This window comes from Octodon degus, unplaced genomic scaffold (assembly GCF_000260255.1).
Source record: "Octodon degus isolate 3935 unplaced genomic scaffold, OctDeg1.0 scaffold00159, whole genome shotgun sequence".
NCBI lineage: Eukaryota > Metazoa > Chordata > Mammalia > Rodentia > Octodontidae > Octodon > Octodon degus.
Window position 1 is genome coordinate 4,114,729 of NW_004524735.1, and position 20,076 is coordinate 4,134,804.

Genomic DNA, 20,076 nt, shown 5'->3' on the forward strand with positions numbered 1-20,076 from the left:
AAAGCCTCAACTAGCTCTCAGGAGCAACCTTTACACTAAAAAGATGCACAAAATTCACAGGAAAAGAATTTTCAAAATCAAATCCCAAAATGTGATTCAGCGCATGGACTTTCTGCATTCCAGGTCGGAGTACTTGCCCTCTGGGTCTGTCCCCCATTCAGAATTCAAATAAGCCCATACAACATGAAAGAATTGGATTGGCCAAGGTTTCCATAGAAACAGTCATGTTTTTCTCCAGTTCTTTGTATTCCATGCAAGTTCCAAGGTCGTAAAATGTAAAGAACCCCATGTGATGTCTACTGCATGTTCAACTTTTAGTAGAACCACAGCAGAACAGCAATGAGAGGTGACTCTGCAGGAGATAAGGGCTACAGCAACAGGAAAAAGGTTAATGCAGCCACATACATTGTATAACTAATTCACAGCTTATGGTTTTTAAATATATAGCACCTCATCTAATTCTTATAATATGTGTAATATTGTCTTCAATTTTATATAAACCCAGATGAAAGATCATAGGATACAGCGACTTTCAAAGTACAAGAGCTGGGATTTAAATAGAACTTTGCAAATCTAACTCTAGCGCTATTTCCTTTCTCCACAGCTGCCTCTTAAACTGTCAGAGATTTCAGGGAGTCATTACAGTTTTCCATAGAAAGAACTAGACACCCTTGGCATATAGGTATTGTTCTTCTGACTTTGCCCATTTCTATATAAAAGTTCTAATGCTCCCCACACCATAATCCCTGACTTCATTTTTAAATTCTAGAGGAGAAAAACTTGGAGAAAATCTGAATATTGCTGAGTTTAACCAATGAGGGGTCTTTTCAACACTGAGAGCTGGAGAGGTACCAAAACAAGCCTGTCTGTCCTGTGAAGGCCCAGGGGGATGGAGGGCGTGGCTGAAAGCTGCTTACCAATACAGGACTCCCCGGACTGTGAATAGGTCCCATCGTCATGGAAACCGCTTCTGCACTCACAGTGGTACCACCCTGGCAGGTTAACGCAGCGGGAGTGGGTGTGGCATTCAATGATGCCCTCTGCGCATTCATCAATATCTGCCTCAGAGAAAAACACAAGCCCACCAGGACATTAATGTCTTTGACACTAACCTTTCTGAACACACCTAAAATGTAGATGTGTCTACATATCAAATGGAATGACTACTCACCTACTAAGAAACCCAGAACAACTGAAAGTCACCCCCCAAATCCAAACAATTTGAAAGCTTTGTTCACTATGTTTTCTCACATACTGAGCAATGAAGGAGCCAGGTAACAGTTACGAAGACATGTCTAGCTGCAAATGCCAGGTGGCCATCACCATAAGCACATACCAAACTGAAGGAACTCAGTAATATTTTAGAACTGGAGGTATGTGACTTTTCTTCAATTTGGTATTTCAAAATTGGTCATTATGGATATTACTCTGTGTTTTTCAAAGACACCTATCAACAAGTAGTTCAGGAAACTAGGTTAATTAGTGTTTTACTGATTTTTCTAAGTTTCAGTCTTAAATGGCATTCAAAGAAGAATGATAACATCTAATGGTTTTTTATCTTTTATTTTTTTGGCACAGGGTCTCACTATGCAACTTGGACTCATAGTGATCCTCCTGTTTTCAGCCTCCTTAGCACTGGGATTATAGGCATATGCCACCACACCTGGTCTTGGTGGCTGGCTCAGTGCATACCCTCCCACCCTGTGGGTTGGGGCATGTGGTACTGGGTATTGAAGCCAGGTCCTTGTGATTGCCAGGCAGGTGCTTAGACCACTGAGCTTCCTCCTCAGTCCAATATCTGACGTTTTGCAAATTTAGTTGAACAACGAGTCTTTTTTCTTAGGATATTTTAACAATTCACAAAGCTAGTGTTCTAGGGAACATGGTTTGGAAAATACTGTTGTAATTCATTTATAACAGCTAATTGAAGAATGTTAATCCATTAAAATTTCTCATTTTTAATAATCCCTAATGGAAGAAAGACCTGTAGTTCAGATTTTTTTCTCTTTTTTGTATTTTTTAGGGAAATGTCTGCAGGGTATTCAGAGTCTCACTACTAGATCGGACTTGTAGTGATCCGTCTGTTTGCAGCCTCCCAAGAGCTGGGATTATAGGTGTGTACCACCATGTCTAACATCAACTGCTATCTCAGCTTACCCCAGGTGTGCAGCCAGCACGGCAGGCCTGGGGATTGAAGACCTGGCCCCTATGCCTGCTTGCAGGCACTTAATCTGCTGAACTATTTGGCCAGCCCTCAGATTTCTATAATCTAGTTCTATTTTTAACTTTTATTAGTACCTGTTTGTTCTTACATTCATCATGAAGAATTGGTAGATGTCTGGTTATTCAGAACCAGCAAATATCTGGACAGCTCACACATTTTTCTAGCCCAAACACTTGCTTTTGAGTTCCCCTTGGTTGATTCCATTGTAGAAAGAAGATCCTCTGATTATTATACCAGAAATTTCTATAGAATTCCTCATGCAATTAGACTATAGCTAGTGCTAGCTAGAAATCTTCCATTATTTTGCATCAAAATACCTGAACTATTACCTGCATGAGTTGAAAATTAATTTATATTGGAATACAACATACAATCAGGTACTCAGTTTCTCTTTTAACAGGCTTCTCTTACAGGCATCACTTCAGGAACAATCACCTAGAAGTGTCTGTTCTAATTCTGTTTGACTGACTGTTCTAATTCCCAAGTGAAGTAATAAATCAGTATATGTATTTTATTGAAACCTGACACTCTCTCCTTGTGACACTCTAGCACCATGATGAGAGGGAAAAGGTGAACCTGCTTATACTGTACACCTCCAGCTTTTCCTTTGAGTATCAACTACCACCTTCCTCTGTGTGGTGTTCAGTCCACACCGGACTTGTACTCAGAACATCCTTTGGGCCTGTAAATTCCATCAGTTTTCAGGGCCCAGTGCTTCCACGGCACGTTCATATACTGCAGGCAGATTGTGTGCGCATTTAATAGAAATCCCTAAAAAATAAGCACCCTATCATTACATATACTGTCATTTCTCAAACTTAACAGGCATATACTATGTGAGGTGTACCTAGGATCATGAAAAATACCATAGCCTTCAACAAGATGTCACTGCGGGATGTGGCACACAGAGAGAAGGCTTTACCCTGGGGTTCAGAGTCAGCTCTGTGTTTTTCACATGCAAAGCAATGAAATGTACAACCAGAAGACTGATTTTCACACTGTCTGAAAATCGAAAAGAGAAAAGTAACTTTCTTGATGTGAGGTTGAAAGGTAACTCCTGGTAACAGAGCAGCAGCAAGCTCTACCTCTAACATCACCAAGCTGCCAGAGCACTGATCCCCACAGATCCCCCCACCTTCATGTTGCCAGCGATACTGCAGATAACCATTAAGTCATGGTTAGTATTTCAGGAACTAAGAGAGAAACAATCAAAAGCATCTCAAATATCAAACCAATCACAGCACCTGGCTTGACCAGGACAAGGCTAGTTTATACCTATTCCCCATTCACTCTCCAAACCAACTTAGTTTGGAGGATAAATGCCTTGTTCATCTTGAAATAATTCCTCTGTCCTAAATTCAATGAGAAATTTCTAAGATACACAGGCATGATGCACAAACAGTTCCCCAATTTAGATAGATTTCTTTTTATTTCAAACATCAAATGATGACATTAGCAAGAGTTTCCAGGATTCAGTAGGGTGGAAGTCATCTCTGCGGCCAAGGAGTCTCTCACAGTCAGTGAAGACAACCTGGCAGTCACACATCTACGACTTCCCCAGAGCCACTGTAGGACCCCAGCTTGCATTGGAATGGTGGGAAGTAGTGAAGGTGTCCCTTGTCTGGGTTCTGCATCTCCACACAGATTGCGGAGACTCACTGGGAGTAACCTGGGCTCATCCCACACAGACACCTTCTGTAATCAGGCTGCATTCTTCTGTCCTCTATGCAAGAGCTACAACTAATGGCAGAAAATACATTATGCGTAGCCATACTCACATGTGAGGCCCTCCTATTTTACCCTGTTCATAAAACGGGCTGCTTCATCTATGTGGCCACAACAGTATTAACTGCAACTGCCACAGATCCAAATATAGAAAACACTTGGAGGCTTTTCAGCAACACATTGGAGACTTTGCAGATTATAAATGAGGATTTCTCTCCATACTGGGTTGTGGCTGCCTTTGTCCTGGGAGATTTGTTTCTCCCAGTCAACACTTGCTACTGGCAAAAGAACAAGACAGATGCTGAGGGAATAGGGTCCCTGTGAGTTCGTGGCAGAACCTGACTCTCTTGCCATGGAATTCTGATCAGTCACAGAGCCTGGATGCACCTCCCAATGTGTCAGCTGCCCCAAAGGAAATCAGCACAAAAAACTATTTTTCTTTTTTACAGAAAGTCCTGGGTCCAGGGTTATAGCTTGGTGGCACAGCACCTGCCTGACAAGTGTGAGGACCTGAGTTCAAGTCCTGGTACTTACACACAAATAAAGAAAGCTCTAGGATTTTGCTTAAATCTCAGTAGACTTCAACAGAGGTCTGCAAATGCAACAGAAGAAATAAAAGATGCTGGGGAATTCTTAGGAGCAGAGCCCATAGCGTTCCTCTACAAAACCTATTACCAAGTATCAGCGACACAAAAGCTAACATCATTGCTTGGCTTATACAGTGGAACGTGATCCAATTGTCACCAAGCTACCATGTTACTGATAGATCCAGAAAGGGTGATTTATATAATGTACTTATTTGATTCTCCAACTATCTATAAACTGGGAATGATAAAATTAAACCCAGTAAGATTTAGATCAATAAAGACTTTTAAGAAAAACATATTTTGGTTTTCTATTATTACTAACTTTAGGATAAATAAGGGGCTGGCCAGATAGCTCAGTGGATTAAAGTGCCTGCTTAGGCAGATGCAGGGGCTGGGGGATTGATCCTAGGCCTGCCATGCTGGCCCAGCCCCTGAGATGCACTGAGAGGAGGATTGAGACTAAGTGTGGTGGTGCTTGCCTATAATCCCAGCATTTGGGAGGCTGAAAAACAGGAAGGATCACTACAAGTCCAATCTGTAGTGAGACCCTATAGACCCTGTAATAAATACATTTTAAAAAGATAAATAAGACTACCACTAATGCAGGGAAGAATAAGTAATTCTGTAAATCCAAGAAAATGAATATGAATTTACAATCAGGAAAATGATAAGGAGTAAGAGACATTTTCAAAATCTTTTAAGGTATTCATTTGGACTTTGAGACACTTGTAACATTGAGCACTTGGTAATGGCATCAGTGAGTGTATCAACTTAAATTCCTCCCCAATCAAATTTCTGTAGATGTAAGAAAGCAGGATTAGCAACTCAAATAGGGTACAGTTGCGATTAGGATCTGACATTTGCTGAATGCCATGGCTGTAATGAGTACAGCACTTGGCAGATCCTGCAGTAAGAGAAGGAAGCTTTCTCTCTTTCCTTCATTTTGGGGTCCCAAGGGTACGTCTTAGGCATGCTTCCCTTGTAAATAGTTGAAGCCATGCACCTGAGGTGTAGTTACAAATCTAGGAGGAATGTTATTCCATCCTGCCCCATGGAAATGGCGCATCATGAGACTCTGTAATATTTTCCTCTGATTTTTGAAAGCCAGCATTCAGGGAATCCTTAGAAGTTACATATTGCGACCGTTAGCACCTCTGTCTGCCTGTCTCTCTGCATGACTAAGTAGATCAGAGGCTTCCACAGACCTGAAACTGTCACGGAGGAGTTACATAAGAAATACATTTCTATGTTATTGGGCCATTACACAGTTTGGGGCTGCTTTATTGTTACAGCCAGGATTTCTTAACTGCCATGCTAAGCCCCTTTCCACACAGAAGAGAAAGACGGTGTTCAGGTTAGAATTTGTACAGACCATGGCCAGTTCCAATCACAGGACTTGCTCACGCTTTCTGGAGGCTTTATTTGAGAGGCAAACCACCACCTGTTATTTAAATCACAATGTGGCTAATAAAGAACCTAAGGAACAGAGGCATCCTATAAGCCTTCTCGTGGTCATTTAGCTGGGCAGCAGTAGAGGAAGGTGCAACATCGTGCAGGTTGCTGTAGGAGCAGAAGCTGTGTGCCGAGAATCTGCAGTTAAGACAAAAATGTGCAGCCGGACCAAGCTCTGAGTCAGATAAACTGGAGTGTGACTGTGGCACTGGAATGTCCCAGATGCAGGAGATGCTTATTTATCTTCCTCTGAGCTTAAGGCTCTTAAGCTCCTAAATGAGGACAGTATTACCTGATTCATCATGTTGCCTTAAGGACTGAGTCAGATCAATGCGAAGCTACTCTACCAAGTCCGGCAGATGTTCATTAGGATTGGAATAATTGTTCTTCTCTAATCTATAACTCCCACATGCCCACATGACTGTGTGTCCGTGCCCAGACAGTCCCGATCTGCAGAATTCAATTCTTTATATCCAAAATGAAAAGATAGCTCTATGGCACACTTAGGGCCCCTTTCTAACCTTTACTTGCTACAAGAGGAGATAGCTGGGCTTTCAAATTAGGCCTTCATTTACTACTAACCAGGTGAATGGCTGTTAAAAGTTTTAAATGACTTCTTTATGACTTAAACCCTTTATTAGCTACGTTGCAATTTAAATAACACGTGTTTTGTTTGCCTCACAGAAAGGCTTTAATAAATTGCAAACAGGTTCTGTAAAGTCAATTAATTGCTACACAAAATATATAGCGACATCGTTATTACTGTTTCTTCTCTGTAAGTCCTGATTAGTAACTAGCTTTGGTCCATTAAACTAAACACAACCTGCTATTAATAATGTGGTCCTGGCTTTGGAGAAACAATCCTTTGTCTTTCTTAAATCTCTTTCATACTGACTTTGCACAAAAGATTCAGCCTCTTGCTGGTTGTGTCCTTTCAATTTTGTCTGTGTAAACTTTCTTTGTGTTTATTCTCTAATAAAAGATCCAAAGCTTTTTAAAAGACATATGTGTTCACTAACTTTCTTTTTCTTTCCTCTGGAAGCCCTCTGACTAACAAAGCAAAACTAATCTCTAACATAAATTCAGATATGCATTTACTATTACCTGAGATTAGCTAATCCCTCAGGGGTCTTCACTCCAAACTCATTCCACTCAAAGTTTAACATATCATATGTCACAGCCCAAATTTATGAGAATTATAAAATCCCTGAGGCAGGAGAACTTATTCAGAAATGATATTTTTGAAGATTAGAGTTCTGGAGGGGTAGCACCATCATGTCATTCCTGGCCTGGCTTTTGATGAGTGCCACGCGCTGTCTCATAGCCAATGACAGAAAGGCAGAGTGGAAAGCAGACACTTAGGAAAAACAAGTCACCTAGCAAAAAGGATTCAAAAGAAAGTTCCAGGTTTATAGTAACTAACCCATTGTTTCAGGAGCTCCAATAACCCATTCATGAGAGTGGAGCCACCAGGGCATAATTAACAACAAGAAGACAAATATGTACCAACTTTGGTACACAGGGACCAAAGCTTATCATGAGTTTAGGTAGAGAAAAGCCATATTCAAATTATAGCACCGTATATCTTTGTATGTACAAAACTGAATTTCTATTGCTTCTTCTTTACTGTAACCCTCATAATCAATAAATAGAATCTCAAATTTTTATACTAGCTCGCAAAGTTTTTATGGTTCTGTCTTTCCATCTTGTCGACGTCATCAGCCATCCATCTTTTTAACCCAGGATAGCCAACCTAGCCTCCTGGCTCTCCTCAAGCATGTAAGCCATTGTCTCACCTTTGCCTCTGCTGGTCTTTCTGCCTAGAATACTCTCTCACATGTCTCTCTGGCCTCATCTCTCAGCCTTCTTAGCTCTTTACTGGTACCTTGTCTGTTCCAGAAATAGCTATACTGCAAGTTAAACGAAATGTGTTAATCCAATCTTTTCCATTCCCACAATATAGAAAACCATGATCATCCTAGCTCCTCCTACTCCAAATATTTCCTATCCTTTCATGCAAAATTTTTCTCATCTTACTTACTTCCATCTAACAGCCTTTATTCTTTAAGCTTCATGTTTGGCCGTTTGTCCCCATTCACTAAAATGCAAGCACGAAGACAGAGAGGAAGCTGGAAGTTAGCATTCTGGGTATTTGCTGAATGAAAGGGAAGAAAGAGGAAGGAAGGAGGATGCGTGGGCAGATCCTCTCTGGACATGGTTTAGACTTCAGCTCCATGATTGTTTTGTTTGTGCAGTCACCATCATGGCTGTTTCCTGCGTGCTCTACCTGGATGAGGCAGCAGTGCCTGTTTGCTGGGCTCTTGGTCCCTGCCTTCGATAACACCCAGCATTTCAGGCTAATCTTAAAACTATTCACTCAGAAAGGCAATCTGCTTCAACACAGTAGGTCTTCTATTTAGACAACACCCAAAGCTTAAGCTCATTTAGCATGTTTAACCCATGACTCTCCAGAAGACTGGATGTGCATCCAGTTATACAAGCAAAACTCTAGTTGGTCAAATCCTGAGCAACAAGCAGCTTCACATTTCTACAGTGTACACCAATTAAACTTTTACAGCTATTACCCTGAACATCTTAAAAGCTTGAACTAGGTCATATTTATTCCAGACTTGAATGTTGGAGGATTCTGTCATTTTATGTGACATCTTCATATTCTAGTAATTAAAATGACCCTCTTAAAACCTTTATAACTAGACTTTCAAAGCATAATCACTCATCTCACTTTCATGACTACTGTGTATCAAAAATTCTCAGCACAAAACATTTTAACTCTACGAAGTGGTTACCTTAAGTATCCATTTATCCCATAAGCAATTTCATTTCATGCTCACATCCTGAGAAGTATTTTTTTTTAAACCCAAATGCAATTTTAGATTTTACCAAGAAGTTCTCTGTCCTGTCTTTCAGTTTCTATAGTGTTTACTGGCTCTACCAACTTATTTAACTCTGACACCTCTTCTCTTTTAAAGTATTCTGTGCCTTGCTATAATTTCTCTTTCCATCAAATAGAAAGAATTTTTGAACTTCCACTTATTAATAATTTGCTATGTGTCAGGTCTTCTGACAAGTGCTTTATATTTGCTACTTTATTTGATCTTCAGAATGTTTTTGAGATAACATGAATTACCCAACTTTTATAGAAAATGGAAGCATAGATTTTCTTTTGTGTGTGTGTGTGTGTGTGTGTGTGTGTGTGTATAGTTTCACTATGCAGCTCTGACTCATAGTGATCCTCCTGTTTTCTGGCTCCCCAGTGCTGGGATTATAGGCATCCACCACCATGCCCAGATTCCACTGCCCTCTCTACGCATCTGCGGGCATGACCGACACAACATGCAGTGCAAGTGATTGAACTCTAGGCCCTGCACTTGCCTAGGCAAGCACTTAGTCCACTGAGCTATCTCACTGGCCCTAAGGAAGCATAGATTTTTAAATAATATACACATGTTGGGTCACCTGCATAATGCTAGAAAAGGGATTTAAATCAAGGACTACTTCACTTCTAAATTTATATCAATATCCCTTTCACCTTACAGACTCCTGCCCATTCGAGAGGAGAAGGGAACTGCTCTGCAGTCAGTGCCCAAGGCAATCTCCATGGAAGACCAACAGCTGACTTGACTCATTTTTATCAACAGGTTTTCAGCTGAAAGTATGGAGTGAAAATTTCCAGCAGTTGTGCCACAGTAGAGGCAGCATTTACAGTTTAATGCAGCCATTGTAGCTCCCTAAATTGGATACAATGGGATATTGAAAATATGGCTCTTAAGAAAAAAAGACTATAGAAACCAATGTCGCTCTTACCCAGTTGTTGGATTTATCAGACAGAACTTGATAGAAGCTACTGAGAACATGTTGAGAACTTCACAAGAAACATACTAAGAAAAGTGATGAACACATCTCTACTATCAAGAAAAGTGGAGCAACAGGAACTGAATATGCCTTCTCGCATGGAAGAAATAACAAAGTGACAATATATACGGAAAGAAAATAATTCTCAAGATACTTGGAAATTAAGCAACTAAAGAGAATTTGTCCCGAACACCATGAAATACATGGACAAAGTGCCCTGTTTCCTTGGCTTTTCCTGCCTTGACAGAGGCCCAGCCTCTGGGATTCTAGGGGGATCCCAGAAAGCTTGAACTAGGCAGAGAACTGGAGGAGAGATGCATAGGACTCCAGAATTCCACGGAGATGACCATCCAAGTATTCAGTACATGGCTTATAAAAACTCAGTTTATTTTTGTGCTTTAAACAATTTATTGAACTGAAATGGACTTACATTTGTTCCTGAAGTGACTTCCATTTATTTTGATACATCTTTTCCCCATGATGATTTATAGGATCTTCAAGTCAATATAAATATTTTATAAATATTTGAATATTTGAGTATACACCTGCACAATACTTCAGCAATATCTTTTAGCAAGAAAAACACTGAAGAGTAAAGACTACACACAATTACTAGGTGCAGTGAATAGTGAAAATCTTCAAATATTTCTGAGGTAAGAAGGCACCACATACCTGTTCAACTAAGAAAACCACGCTTACAACGAAGGATGATTTTATTTTTATGTAGGACCTAGAACACTTAAGCTGCCAATTAGGTGCTGAATAGCAGAGCAACATCCCCAGTTTATGCCACGAATTCATAGGGAATGGGTTCCAACAACTCGGGTTCCTTTCCATTGGTCCTCACAAACTGTGCTTCTCTGGGAGGGGCAGGCTCGTGCTTCAGTTGAACCCAGGTACCTTTCTCTTTGGCTTCCTTCTTTTTCTGATCATTTTCCTTGACACATTTTAGGAAGATATCATGACTTTTTGAATGTTTAATATGCTCAATACACACATTAATCCTTTTGGTAAGTATCTTGCCCTTAACTTGCCTGTGTACAACAATGCCAACAACATGCTGGGTAACGTTGTAGACTCTTCCCGTTTTGCCATGGTAACATTTGTGAGGCATTCCTTTTTGCACAGTACCCATTCCCTTGATGTCTACAATATCACCATTTTTGTAGATTCGCATGTATGTGGCCAAAGAACAACTTCATGTTTTCTAAAGGGCTTGGCAAACATATACTGGGTTCCCCTCCTATTGTTTTTTGTGTTAGTCATTTTGGCAAATTACTGGAAGATGGCAGTTCCGGCCAAAAATAAAAACTTAGTTTGATGATTATCCAAAGCTGAAGGAAGGAAGACCATCAGGATAAAGTAGTGGCAATAGCCCCTGCTGGTCAAGACAAGGAGGGAAACAGTGGATGCTTCCACAGCCTAGGTATGAAAAATATCATCATTTGTTGAATAATACTGATAGTATGCTAGAATACCTGCCTCAGGAGTGGACAATAATTAACCTATGGACTTGAGCCATAAATAGGTGCTGAAACACCTTTTGATGCTTGTCCTTCAGTTCCAACTTACCTTATCTCTCCTGCCCACAATGTAAAGATTTTTGCTAAAAATAAACTGAAAAGTCTAGGGACCCTAGACTCCATGATAGCCTAGTAATCAACCAAAATTATCAGGCTTCTGACTTTTCCAGTATCTCTACTATGCTTGTCACCATATAAACTCTACTACACACTTCTTTCTGTAGTCGTTTCCAGTTGACCTGGGTTGACCTTGTCGTACAACTACCTGAAAAATAAATTTTTCACCTTTATTACTGAAACAATATTAGGATTTCAGTCCTATTCATCTTGATTTGTGGTGTTCTGATCTGACTTCTCTGGTAATGTTAACATAACAGATCAATTCCTAGAATAAGAAACAAAATCACCTTTATTTGAGATCTCTTAAGCGAAGATTCAAGGTTTGGATCCCTAAGAAATACCAAAATATCAGGAAATCAGTAACTTTCTCTTAGGGATGCTTCTCAGTCTAAAGGCGTTTTCAACATCTCTATTTTCCTTTTACTAGCAGGACAAAGTTCTTATTATACAGAGGACAAGATGCAGACATGATCTCCTGTCTAAACAATATTAGTACAAACCTTTCTTCTCATATGTACTACCATTTTATTATTCTTTTATTTTTTAAATTCATTTTAATGAGAAAAAAGGTAAAATAGCAATGAAACAGTTTCAAAATAGGTTAGTAGGACAGTTACAATAATTAACACATTGCATATTATTGTCTTCGAAGAAGTTATTCAGAGGACAAGATGTAGAAACGATATCTTGTCTAAACAATAACAATGTGCAATGCATTATTGTAACTGTCCTATTAGCCTGTTTTGAAACTGCTTCATTGCTATTTTATCTTTTCTCACATTGAAATGAATTTTTTTAAAAAAGTTCTTGTTGGATATATCCATTTTTTCCAAGAAGGCATATTAAAAATTGCTTTTTTGGTTTTCTAGTTAACTAGAAAAGATACTTGTTTGGGAATCCAGAAAACATAAAGTGGCATCAGGAATCATTTTTCTCACCTGTAGAAGAACTGTCTGGGAAGAATGTATGTGATATGATGATTTTTGAGCTCTTCAGAAAGGAATAAAGGCAACTGCTTTAGGTAGGATGTAGAGCTCAGCAAAAGCTTGGAGCTCACATGTTAGCTGATTTTAGCAGGGTGCAGGCCAGCAGTTCCCCACTCTTCTCTTCAAGGCCCAGTGCAGTTGGCTGCCTAGTTCGGGTGTTCACCCCTTCTTTTCCACATCCTGCCTAGTACACTGCCCTTTATTTTTTCTGGTTAAAGATTATTGATCTGTTTCTATAAAGAATGATAATCTCTTAATATCAGAAAAAAGGAGACCCACCTCCCATCCACAGGGAACAAAGTATTCTTGGTCTAAAGCAGTATTTTTAAATGACTGGTCACATGACTACCAAAATTAGCACCAGCAGGGAGCACAATGTAAAAGAAAATTGTCAAAGTTTGCTCAACACACCTAGTCAGAAATTCTGGGCTGCAGCCCAAGAAGTTGGTTCTTTAACGTTTGTCATAGTTGCCCGTAAGATTCTACTTAGAAAGCCACAGGTTTATCATAATAACGGTGCCCTCATTCTTTTTCCCAGTCATTTGTTTAGAGAGGAGCATGTGACTAAATTCTGGCCAATGAGAGGCAAGGACAAGTCCTCTCACAATAGCAGTGGGGGAAGTTCCACTGGGAGTTGCCAGAGCTCCTAACATCTCCATTCCACTTAGCCAGCTGAGTGAAGAGCAGCAGACTGTAAGGACACAGATCTTGAGATCATGGGATGAAACACAGTAAAATTGTAGACACACAGAGCTTATCCTTTGATTTTACTCAGCTGATGAGTCAACTATAGAGCTACATATTGCCAGCCTTTGTGTCCTCGGAGGCAATTAAGGATGCTATCCTTCAACGCAATAACTTGAGTTTTCCCTTATTTTCAACTAAAATGAATTCAAACAATAGAATGTTCTTATTTGTATTTAAGGAAACAAAGCCAAAAAGATTTTTATTTGTTTTTTTCCATAATTTTATTGAGAAACAAATAACAATGAGACAGTTTCAAATCAAATTAGGACAGTTTAAATAACTAATACATTGCATATTGTTGTCTTAGTGGTTATTCATTGCACAAGATGTAGACATGATATCCTGTTTACAAACACTATTAGAACAAATCTTTCTATTCACTGAATTAAGAGAAAGTAGCTGTATATCTTAACTATTTTGAATATACAGATACAAAATGGTCATCCATTTTATCCCCTGTTTTTGTTTAGTTTTGTCATTTAAATATTATAGATGTGTAAATTCAGCAAAATATTCCAAAATAGTCCAGTAGTCCATAATAGTAGTGGGTTATCCATAGGACTGGCAATGTCAGAAGTTGTTGACTTAATAGTTCAGCATATTAATATGGCTTTACTTTTTATACTTCATTTTTATACTTTTCTGCTGTATGGTTAAGACCAAGATAAAACAAGACCTATATAACAAAAAATGTAGCTTTTGTATCTGATAAGGTCAGTCAAATCCCCTCAGGATTTATCCTGAAACCTTGTACCTCAGATTGTAGATCGTTTGTCAGTGTCAGCCATGTGGATGAGTCACGGCCATTGCTTGACCAATTTGCTCTCTGTGAAAGCCTGAGAAAATGTTTTCTCTCCATGTGACTCTCCTTAGGCACACTATACATCATTGATCACTTTCCTCTGTGGCCCCATGATCTCCTTGATCAGAAAATTTGGGACACTACTGAGTTATATGACATTACAGTACAGATTCTATGTCCTGAGTCTTCATTGACCTTGAAAGGCTAGTTCCAAAATGTTGGCTGTCCTTGCACCCCTTCTTTTTCTTTAATTTTTGGTCTGTAAACTTAGGTTGTTAACCCTCCAGAAGAGAAGCTTATTGTTATTACCCTACAACCTAGGCTGTTGAGCTTAACCTATCTGTCTAAATATCAAACATCTTAGGCATAACATGGAACAGGTATTTTCCATCAAGTATTGATATGTTGAACTTTAAGTCCCTACAGAATATGAAGAAAAAAATTAAAAAAATAAAATATACTTTAAAAATTAGGAATAAACAATTACATATTTTTACACATAAGTTTAGAAATCTAACCATATATGGCATTGTAGCAGGACAGTCCCACAGCACCCCTTTTCCTGTCTCCTGCCTTCATTCACCACCACCTTCCTTTTTAAACAAACATCTACCTAAGAGACAGCATGGCAGTAACCAGTGTGTTGTGAAAAGCAGCATGTATTCAGAGGACCAGAGTGACAGGCACTCCAAACATGACCCTACTATTACACACTGCCATCTTCAGTGCAGTTGCTTAGTTCACAGGTGTCAGTGTATATAGTTAGTCCTGGTGAGAATCCTTCCAATTAATTGTTAGCTTCAAAAATTCCAAAACTGTGTTGGTTACTTTTCTTTCCAATAAGTCTCATTATGACTTCTAGCAGATGGCAGGCCTGATGATGACCAAGGAGGACTAGTCATGGTTTACTCTTCTGCTTTCATAATCATATTTAATGCTAAGATTCTTTGTGAATTTTGGAATCCTTGCTGAAGACACAGTGAAGCAGTTCTGAATGGTGCTTTATCATTTTACTTAAAAAGAGGTATGCAAGTTGTTTTTTTTTTAAAAAACTAATGTACACATAAATTTATTTCTGTAGTTGTTATTTTATTCTTGCAAGATGTCCCTTTAAGGACAGGCCCATATTTTTTACATTGAGTATTCCAATAGCTTGCATTATTCATAGTGAAATTATTTATGCAGTCATAATAAATAACACAATTTACCTCCAAATAAAACAAAAGTTTAGCTATCAGTGAAAAAATAAAGAATTTATGCCAGCCCTTTTGAAAGATTTACCATTATTTTTGTTACTGTGGAATTTCACCTAAGAAAGGAAAAAACCTTTTATGTTATACAGTGGTAGACAAGCACCCTAATTAAAAAGTTATTTTGAAAAAAACAAAAAAGGCCTTTATTTGTCAAATTCACAAAGTTTTGCAACTTGTGTTTTTGGAAAGGAGGGATAAAAGTGTGCTTTTTTCTCTTCTGTGAGTTAGAAAAGAAATTCAGAACAGAAAACTTAAACATACACTCAACAAAAGAGCCAGAGCTCAAGGCTCACACGGGCTTTTGTCTGGTTGCAATGCTGCGCCACTCTGACTGTACCTGGGTGGTCAATACTTTCTCAGGATTGGTGCTATTCATTCAAGCGTCCCGGGTCCAGAGCTGGTCTCCTGAGTCCATGTGAGCATCTAGGACATGGGGCTGTTGGAGCCAGGCCCATATAATGACTAACAAAGTCAAACAGCACAATATTTCTTTTTGAATAAACTTCATCACACCTTGCCAGGCCCAATCAGAGATGAAGTAAATGTGACTGCATGTGGCTGTTTGCAGAGCCCTTGTCCACACCTGTGGAGTAGCCAGAACTGCTTTCCACTGTGTGGCTTGGTCATGATTACTCTCCTGATGACTGCAGATATCTAAGCCTCATGCACTTTAAGGCCATTGTGTCAGGGGGGAATAAAGGGATACCGTTCTTACATGCACCATATTCACATTCATACAGATTGAAGATTGCAGAATCCCAGTAGATAATCTCAATCGCTGATGAGGGTGGGGTGCTGGCAAACTAGGGAGAGCTCCAAAGTACAATGAACCTCTAGGCTACATGTACCTCTAGGAAAGGCCACTTGTGCTAGCATCCTAGAAAAAATGCTTTCCCACCAAGTTGAAGGCTATGTAAGTCTTGCCATTTATGTATATATGTATTTACCCATTCATTCATATATAAAATACCATTTAGACCAGCACTGTGAATGACCATAAAACATATTTCGATTAATCTCTTATTTGCAAACTCTGAGACCAAACATCATCCTTTGGCATGTGGAGAAATTGAAGACCAATGATAAAAGTGATCTGCTTCTTACATGGAGGGAAAACATAATAACATACACTGTGCATCATTTCAACAGTAGTTTAAAGAGCAGCATTTTCAAAGTGCTAGACATCTGTAGAAGCACTGTGTTTACATACATGATTTTTCTTTTGTAGGTAGAGGCATTCATTACCTAGCATGTGCCCAGAGATTTGGTAGATGCTGAAATTATAAAGAGAAAAGAAGGAGCATTTTGTTTAATGGAGTACTCTGGTACTATGCTTCAGTTGCCATGGCAATGCTGAGAAGTGCAACTTACTTTCTCCATTTCATAAATTAGAAAACTTAGAGTGTATTTCACTTCTCCAGGCCAAAAGACAGTGCAGCATAAAACTGAGATGCAAGGCCAGGTGTTTCTATTGCCCAACACTGAGCTCCATTACTAGGCGAGGCAGCCTCTTTCTTGACCTTTCTGTGAATTCATGAGTAAGGACGCATGGTCATTTCTGTTAAGGGCCTTACCAGGCATTGAGAGATGAGATAAAGAGACAAGTACATTTCCATGGAAACTCACAGTGCCAGTGACGCTGAGAAGCTGCAACACTCCTGGGAAGGCATCCAGCGTCTATGGGGCACAGAGCTACTCACCTGCCTGACCAGCAGGGAGCCAAACTTCAGGGGACAATTTGCTCCTTGCAATCTCTAGAGGATGCTCTGGGTCCAAAATCAATGGAATATCAAAGACAGCCATTTTTGATGTGAAACACTGTTCCCCTTGGAGTCCTGACAGTAAGAGGCATCCCATGAAACAGGCTCAGCATAAAGACAAAATCCATGTGTGGCCACACTGGTTTGATCTTCACAGCCCCAGAGTGACTTGAGATTCCAAATTCCTCTTTTCAACATTGTACAAGTTGGGCCTTGGAGAAATCACTTATCAGGAATAACCACTGAACTGTCTTCCCTTTGTCACCAAGTAAGCTATTTATTTAGGGATTTGGGAATCAATAAAATGTTAGTGGCCAGAAAGGAGAAGTTCTTTTCCATGCACCAAGAGAACTGGGTACATGTCACAATGGAGTTTCTTTCTTTTTTTGGGGTAATGTTTCAAAAGGGTCCCTCTTTAAAAATGACCTTTCTGTACCCCTGTATCTTTTCTGGTTGAGTAATTTTCATCCATTGTTTCTCCTATGGTTTCCCATGAGTTTGAGTGAGAAGCACTTCCAGAAAGGAGAGAAGCCACAGCCACAGAAGCCCATAGTCATTTGCACCAGAGGTCATATACCAAAATCCATGTGTTAAAATGACACAAGTGTCTAAAGTATCATTAAAAACAAAAGACGAAAGAGTAATGATTTCTTAAATGACTTGCATCAACGTGAGAATGTGACAGGAATGAAAGATTATCTTTCAGAGATGAGCATCTGGCTTCATAAAGCCTCTCCACAGGAAGCCGCTCTGCTAAGGGTTCTGTCACTTGCAACATCACCATGCCATGAAGACCACACACACCTAATTCCTGGCTACAACATTGGCAGAGGAACGGATACATTGAAAATCAGTCCTCAACAAAGTAGGACAGAGAACAGCACTGTAAAAAGAAGTTTCCCAATGCCTATGGCAGGAAAAGAAAACTGCTCAAGTTGCTATGTCAGATCTATTCTTGGGAGTTGAAATCAAGAGTTAGACTCAAGCAGATTTCCCTCTGGCAAGAAACAGCCCCCACACACCCCTGGCTTTGTCTAGAACACAGAGTTAAGTTTAAAAATTGAAGTGGAAGCCAACATTAAGAATCTGAAGATTTTGCACACACTTTCTAGAATCTTAGAATCTCATTGTATAAAGGGGATTAAGGCTCAACCAAGCAGCCACATGACAAACTGACAGGGAGGGGTGGCGTAGCTGCCACCTTCACACGATGCCTGGACAGTTTATTCATTTAACAGCATAAGCATCTGAACTGTGACACCTGACAGGGGCAACACGATGTGTTAACTTTTGCACACAATTGCCGTCATACTATTTTTAGCGCATGACTCCATCATGAACAATTCAATTTTACACCGAAGATACACAAAAGTTAAAATTAAAAGCTTTAAGGCAAATATTTCAATTAACAATTTAAATCAACAGTGATAATTAAGACTGCATTAATTTAACTCAAGTGCTTTCTATAAATACATTATTGTTTGCAATATGCAAAACAATGTAATACGTTTAATTGAACTAGCAAATCTTGCTTTCATATTCTCTATATTTCAGTGTTAACCATGTGATATTATTCAGACAAACATTTGCAATGAAAGCAACTTAAAGATTACTAGGGTAGTAAATCCTGATATTTATATGGTAATTAATAAAACAGAAGCTCTAATATGTAACTACTAGTATCAGAAGAACTTTTTTAGTTCCTATCTATCTACCCACTTACCTACCTACCTATCATCTATCAGTTAGTAAAGCTGCAAAAGAACAGCCAAAATGTAGTCAAGATGACAGGATAATTTGGCAATTTTTTTTCAAAATATTATGTCTCCAATGCTACATGTTACACCATGTCCCCCCAGCAATGCTTCCTTTGCATAAGAGAAGCTCTGTATTATTTTTAGAAAAAAAATAATACCCCTATTGGAGGTGACTATTGGCATTTAGCTTCCCTTTCCAATCATCAAATATTTTTGAACAGATTAATCTTTCCTGTTGTGCTGACTATAATTCACCAAGTAAAGTGGCTCTAGAGGGTGGAAAACTGTGGACCCAAACCTCATTGAATAGCAGGGAGGGACTGACTGGTGGGGACAAGAAGCTCTTCTGTGGCTGCCTGGGCTCCCGGCCACAGCTGACTGTGGCTCGACGGCTTAATAATCCACTCAGTGTCCAGTGGCCTTGAGTGATTGCTTTGTGGAAGCATGCAAGAGCTATGAAGGATGCTTTCTTCCTCGAAAGTGACCAAAGACGCTTTTCATGCATATCCTGTCACTCATGTACCGAGCCCCTGCTCCGGGACAGGTGGTGAGCTCCGGAGTGTGAGGGAGAGGCCCACAGATGGGCTTCAGTGATTTTTCTGCTTTACAGTTATTACTTTCAGACAACTTTAGGACAGATCCCATGCCTTTGTCTTTCTCTTAAGGAACTATGTTGGAAGTTTATAAGGGCATGCCCTCTCCATGGGATGGATGCTCTGGGGATGCACAGGACAGCTGGGCAGGACCTCCTGGGTCTGGTCCAGGCAACTCTGGTTTGGTGCTATCCCCGCTTCAGACTCCTGGCATCTCTTTTCCTTCTCTGTCTCTCTGACTTGCTGCTGGTGGCCTATTTGCATCTGAAGTTGCTTCCTGTACTCCTGGGCTAGATCAGAGCATCTTTCAAAATTCTCCTTCGCTTCACAGTTAAGCTCTTTAAGACCTTCATTGATGTGTCCCTGTTTCATGGCACATTCTTCCCATTCCTTGGCGTTGTGTTGTAGCTTTCCTTGAACTTGGAGGTCTCTTGTACACATGGCTTCATTCAGGAGTTGTTTCCTTGCCGCCTTTTCAAGTTTCAGCTTCTTGTCCTTCTTAGCCAATTTCTTTTGCTTTTTTTCCTGTAATATTCTATCAAATTCTTTCCCCTGAGCTTTTTCTTCCTCATGTTGGTGTACAAAATATTTGAGATATATAAATATGTTTGACTGGCTATACACTTTGAGGTTTTTCATTCACATTTTCCCCATCTTTAAAACCACAGTAATAA

At 39.6% G+C, this 20,076-nt stretch overlaps 1 protein-coding gene across 1 annotated transcript in view; it reads right to left on the reverse strand.

The window, feature by feature from the left end:
* Nell1 (neural EGFL like 1) overlaps positions 1-20,076 on the reverse strand; it is a 990,534-nt gene that overhangs the window by 44,743 nt on the left and 925,715 nt on the right. The window contains exon 18 of the mRNA XM_004642698.1: positions 918-1,058. Within this exon, the coding sequence (XP_004642755.1) occupies positions 918-1,058 (141 nt within the window). The remainder of the gene's footprint in view (positions 1-917; positions 1,059-20,076) is intronic.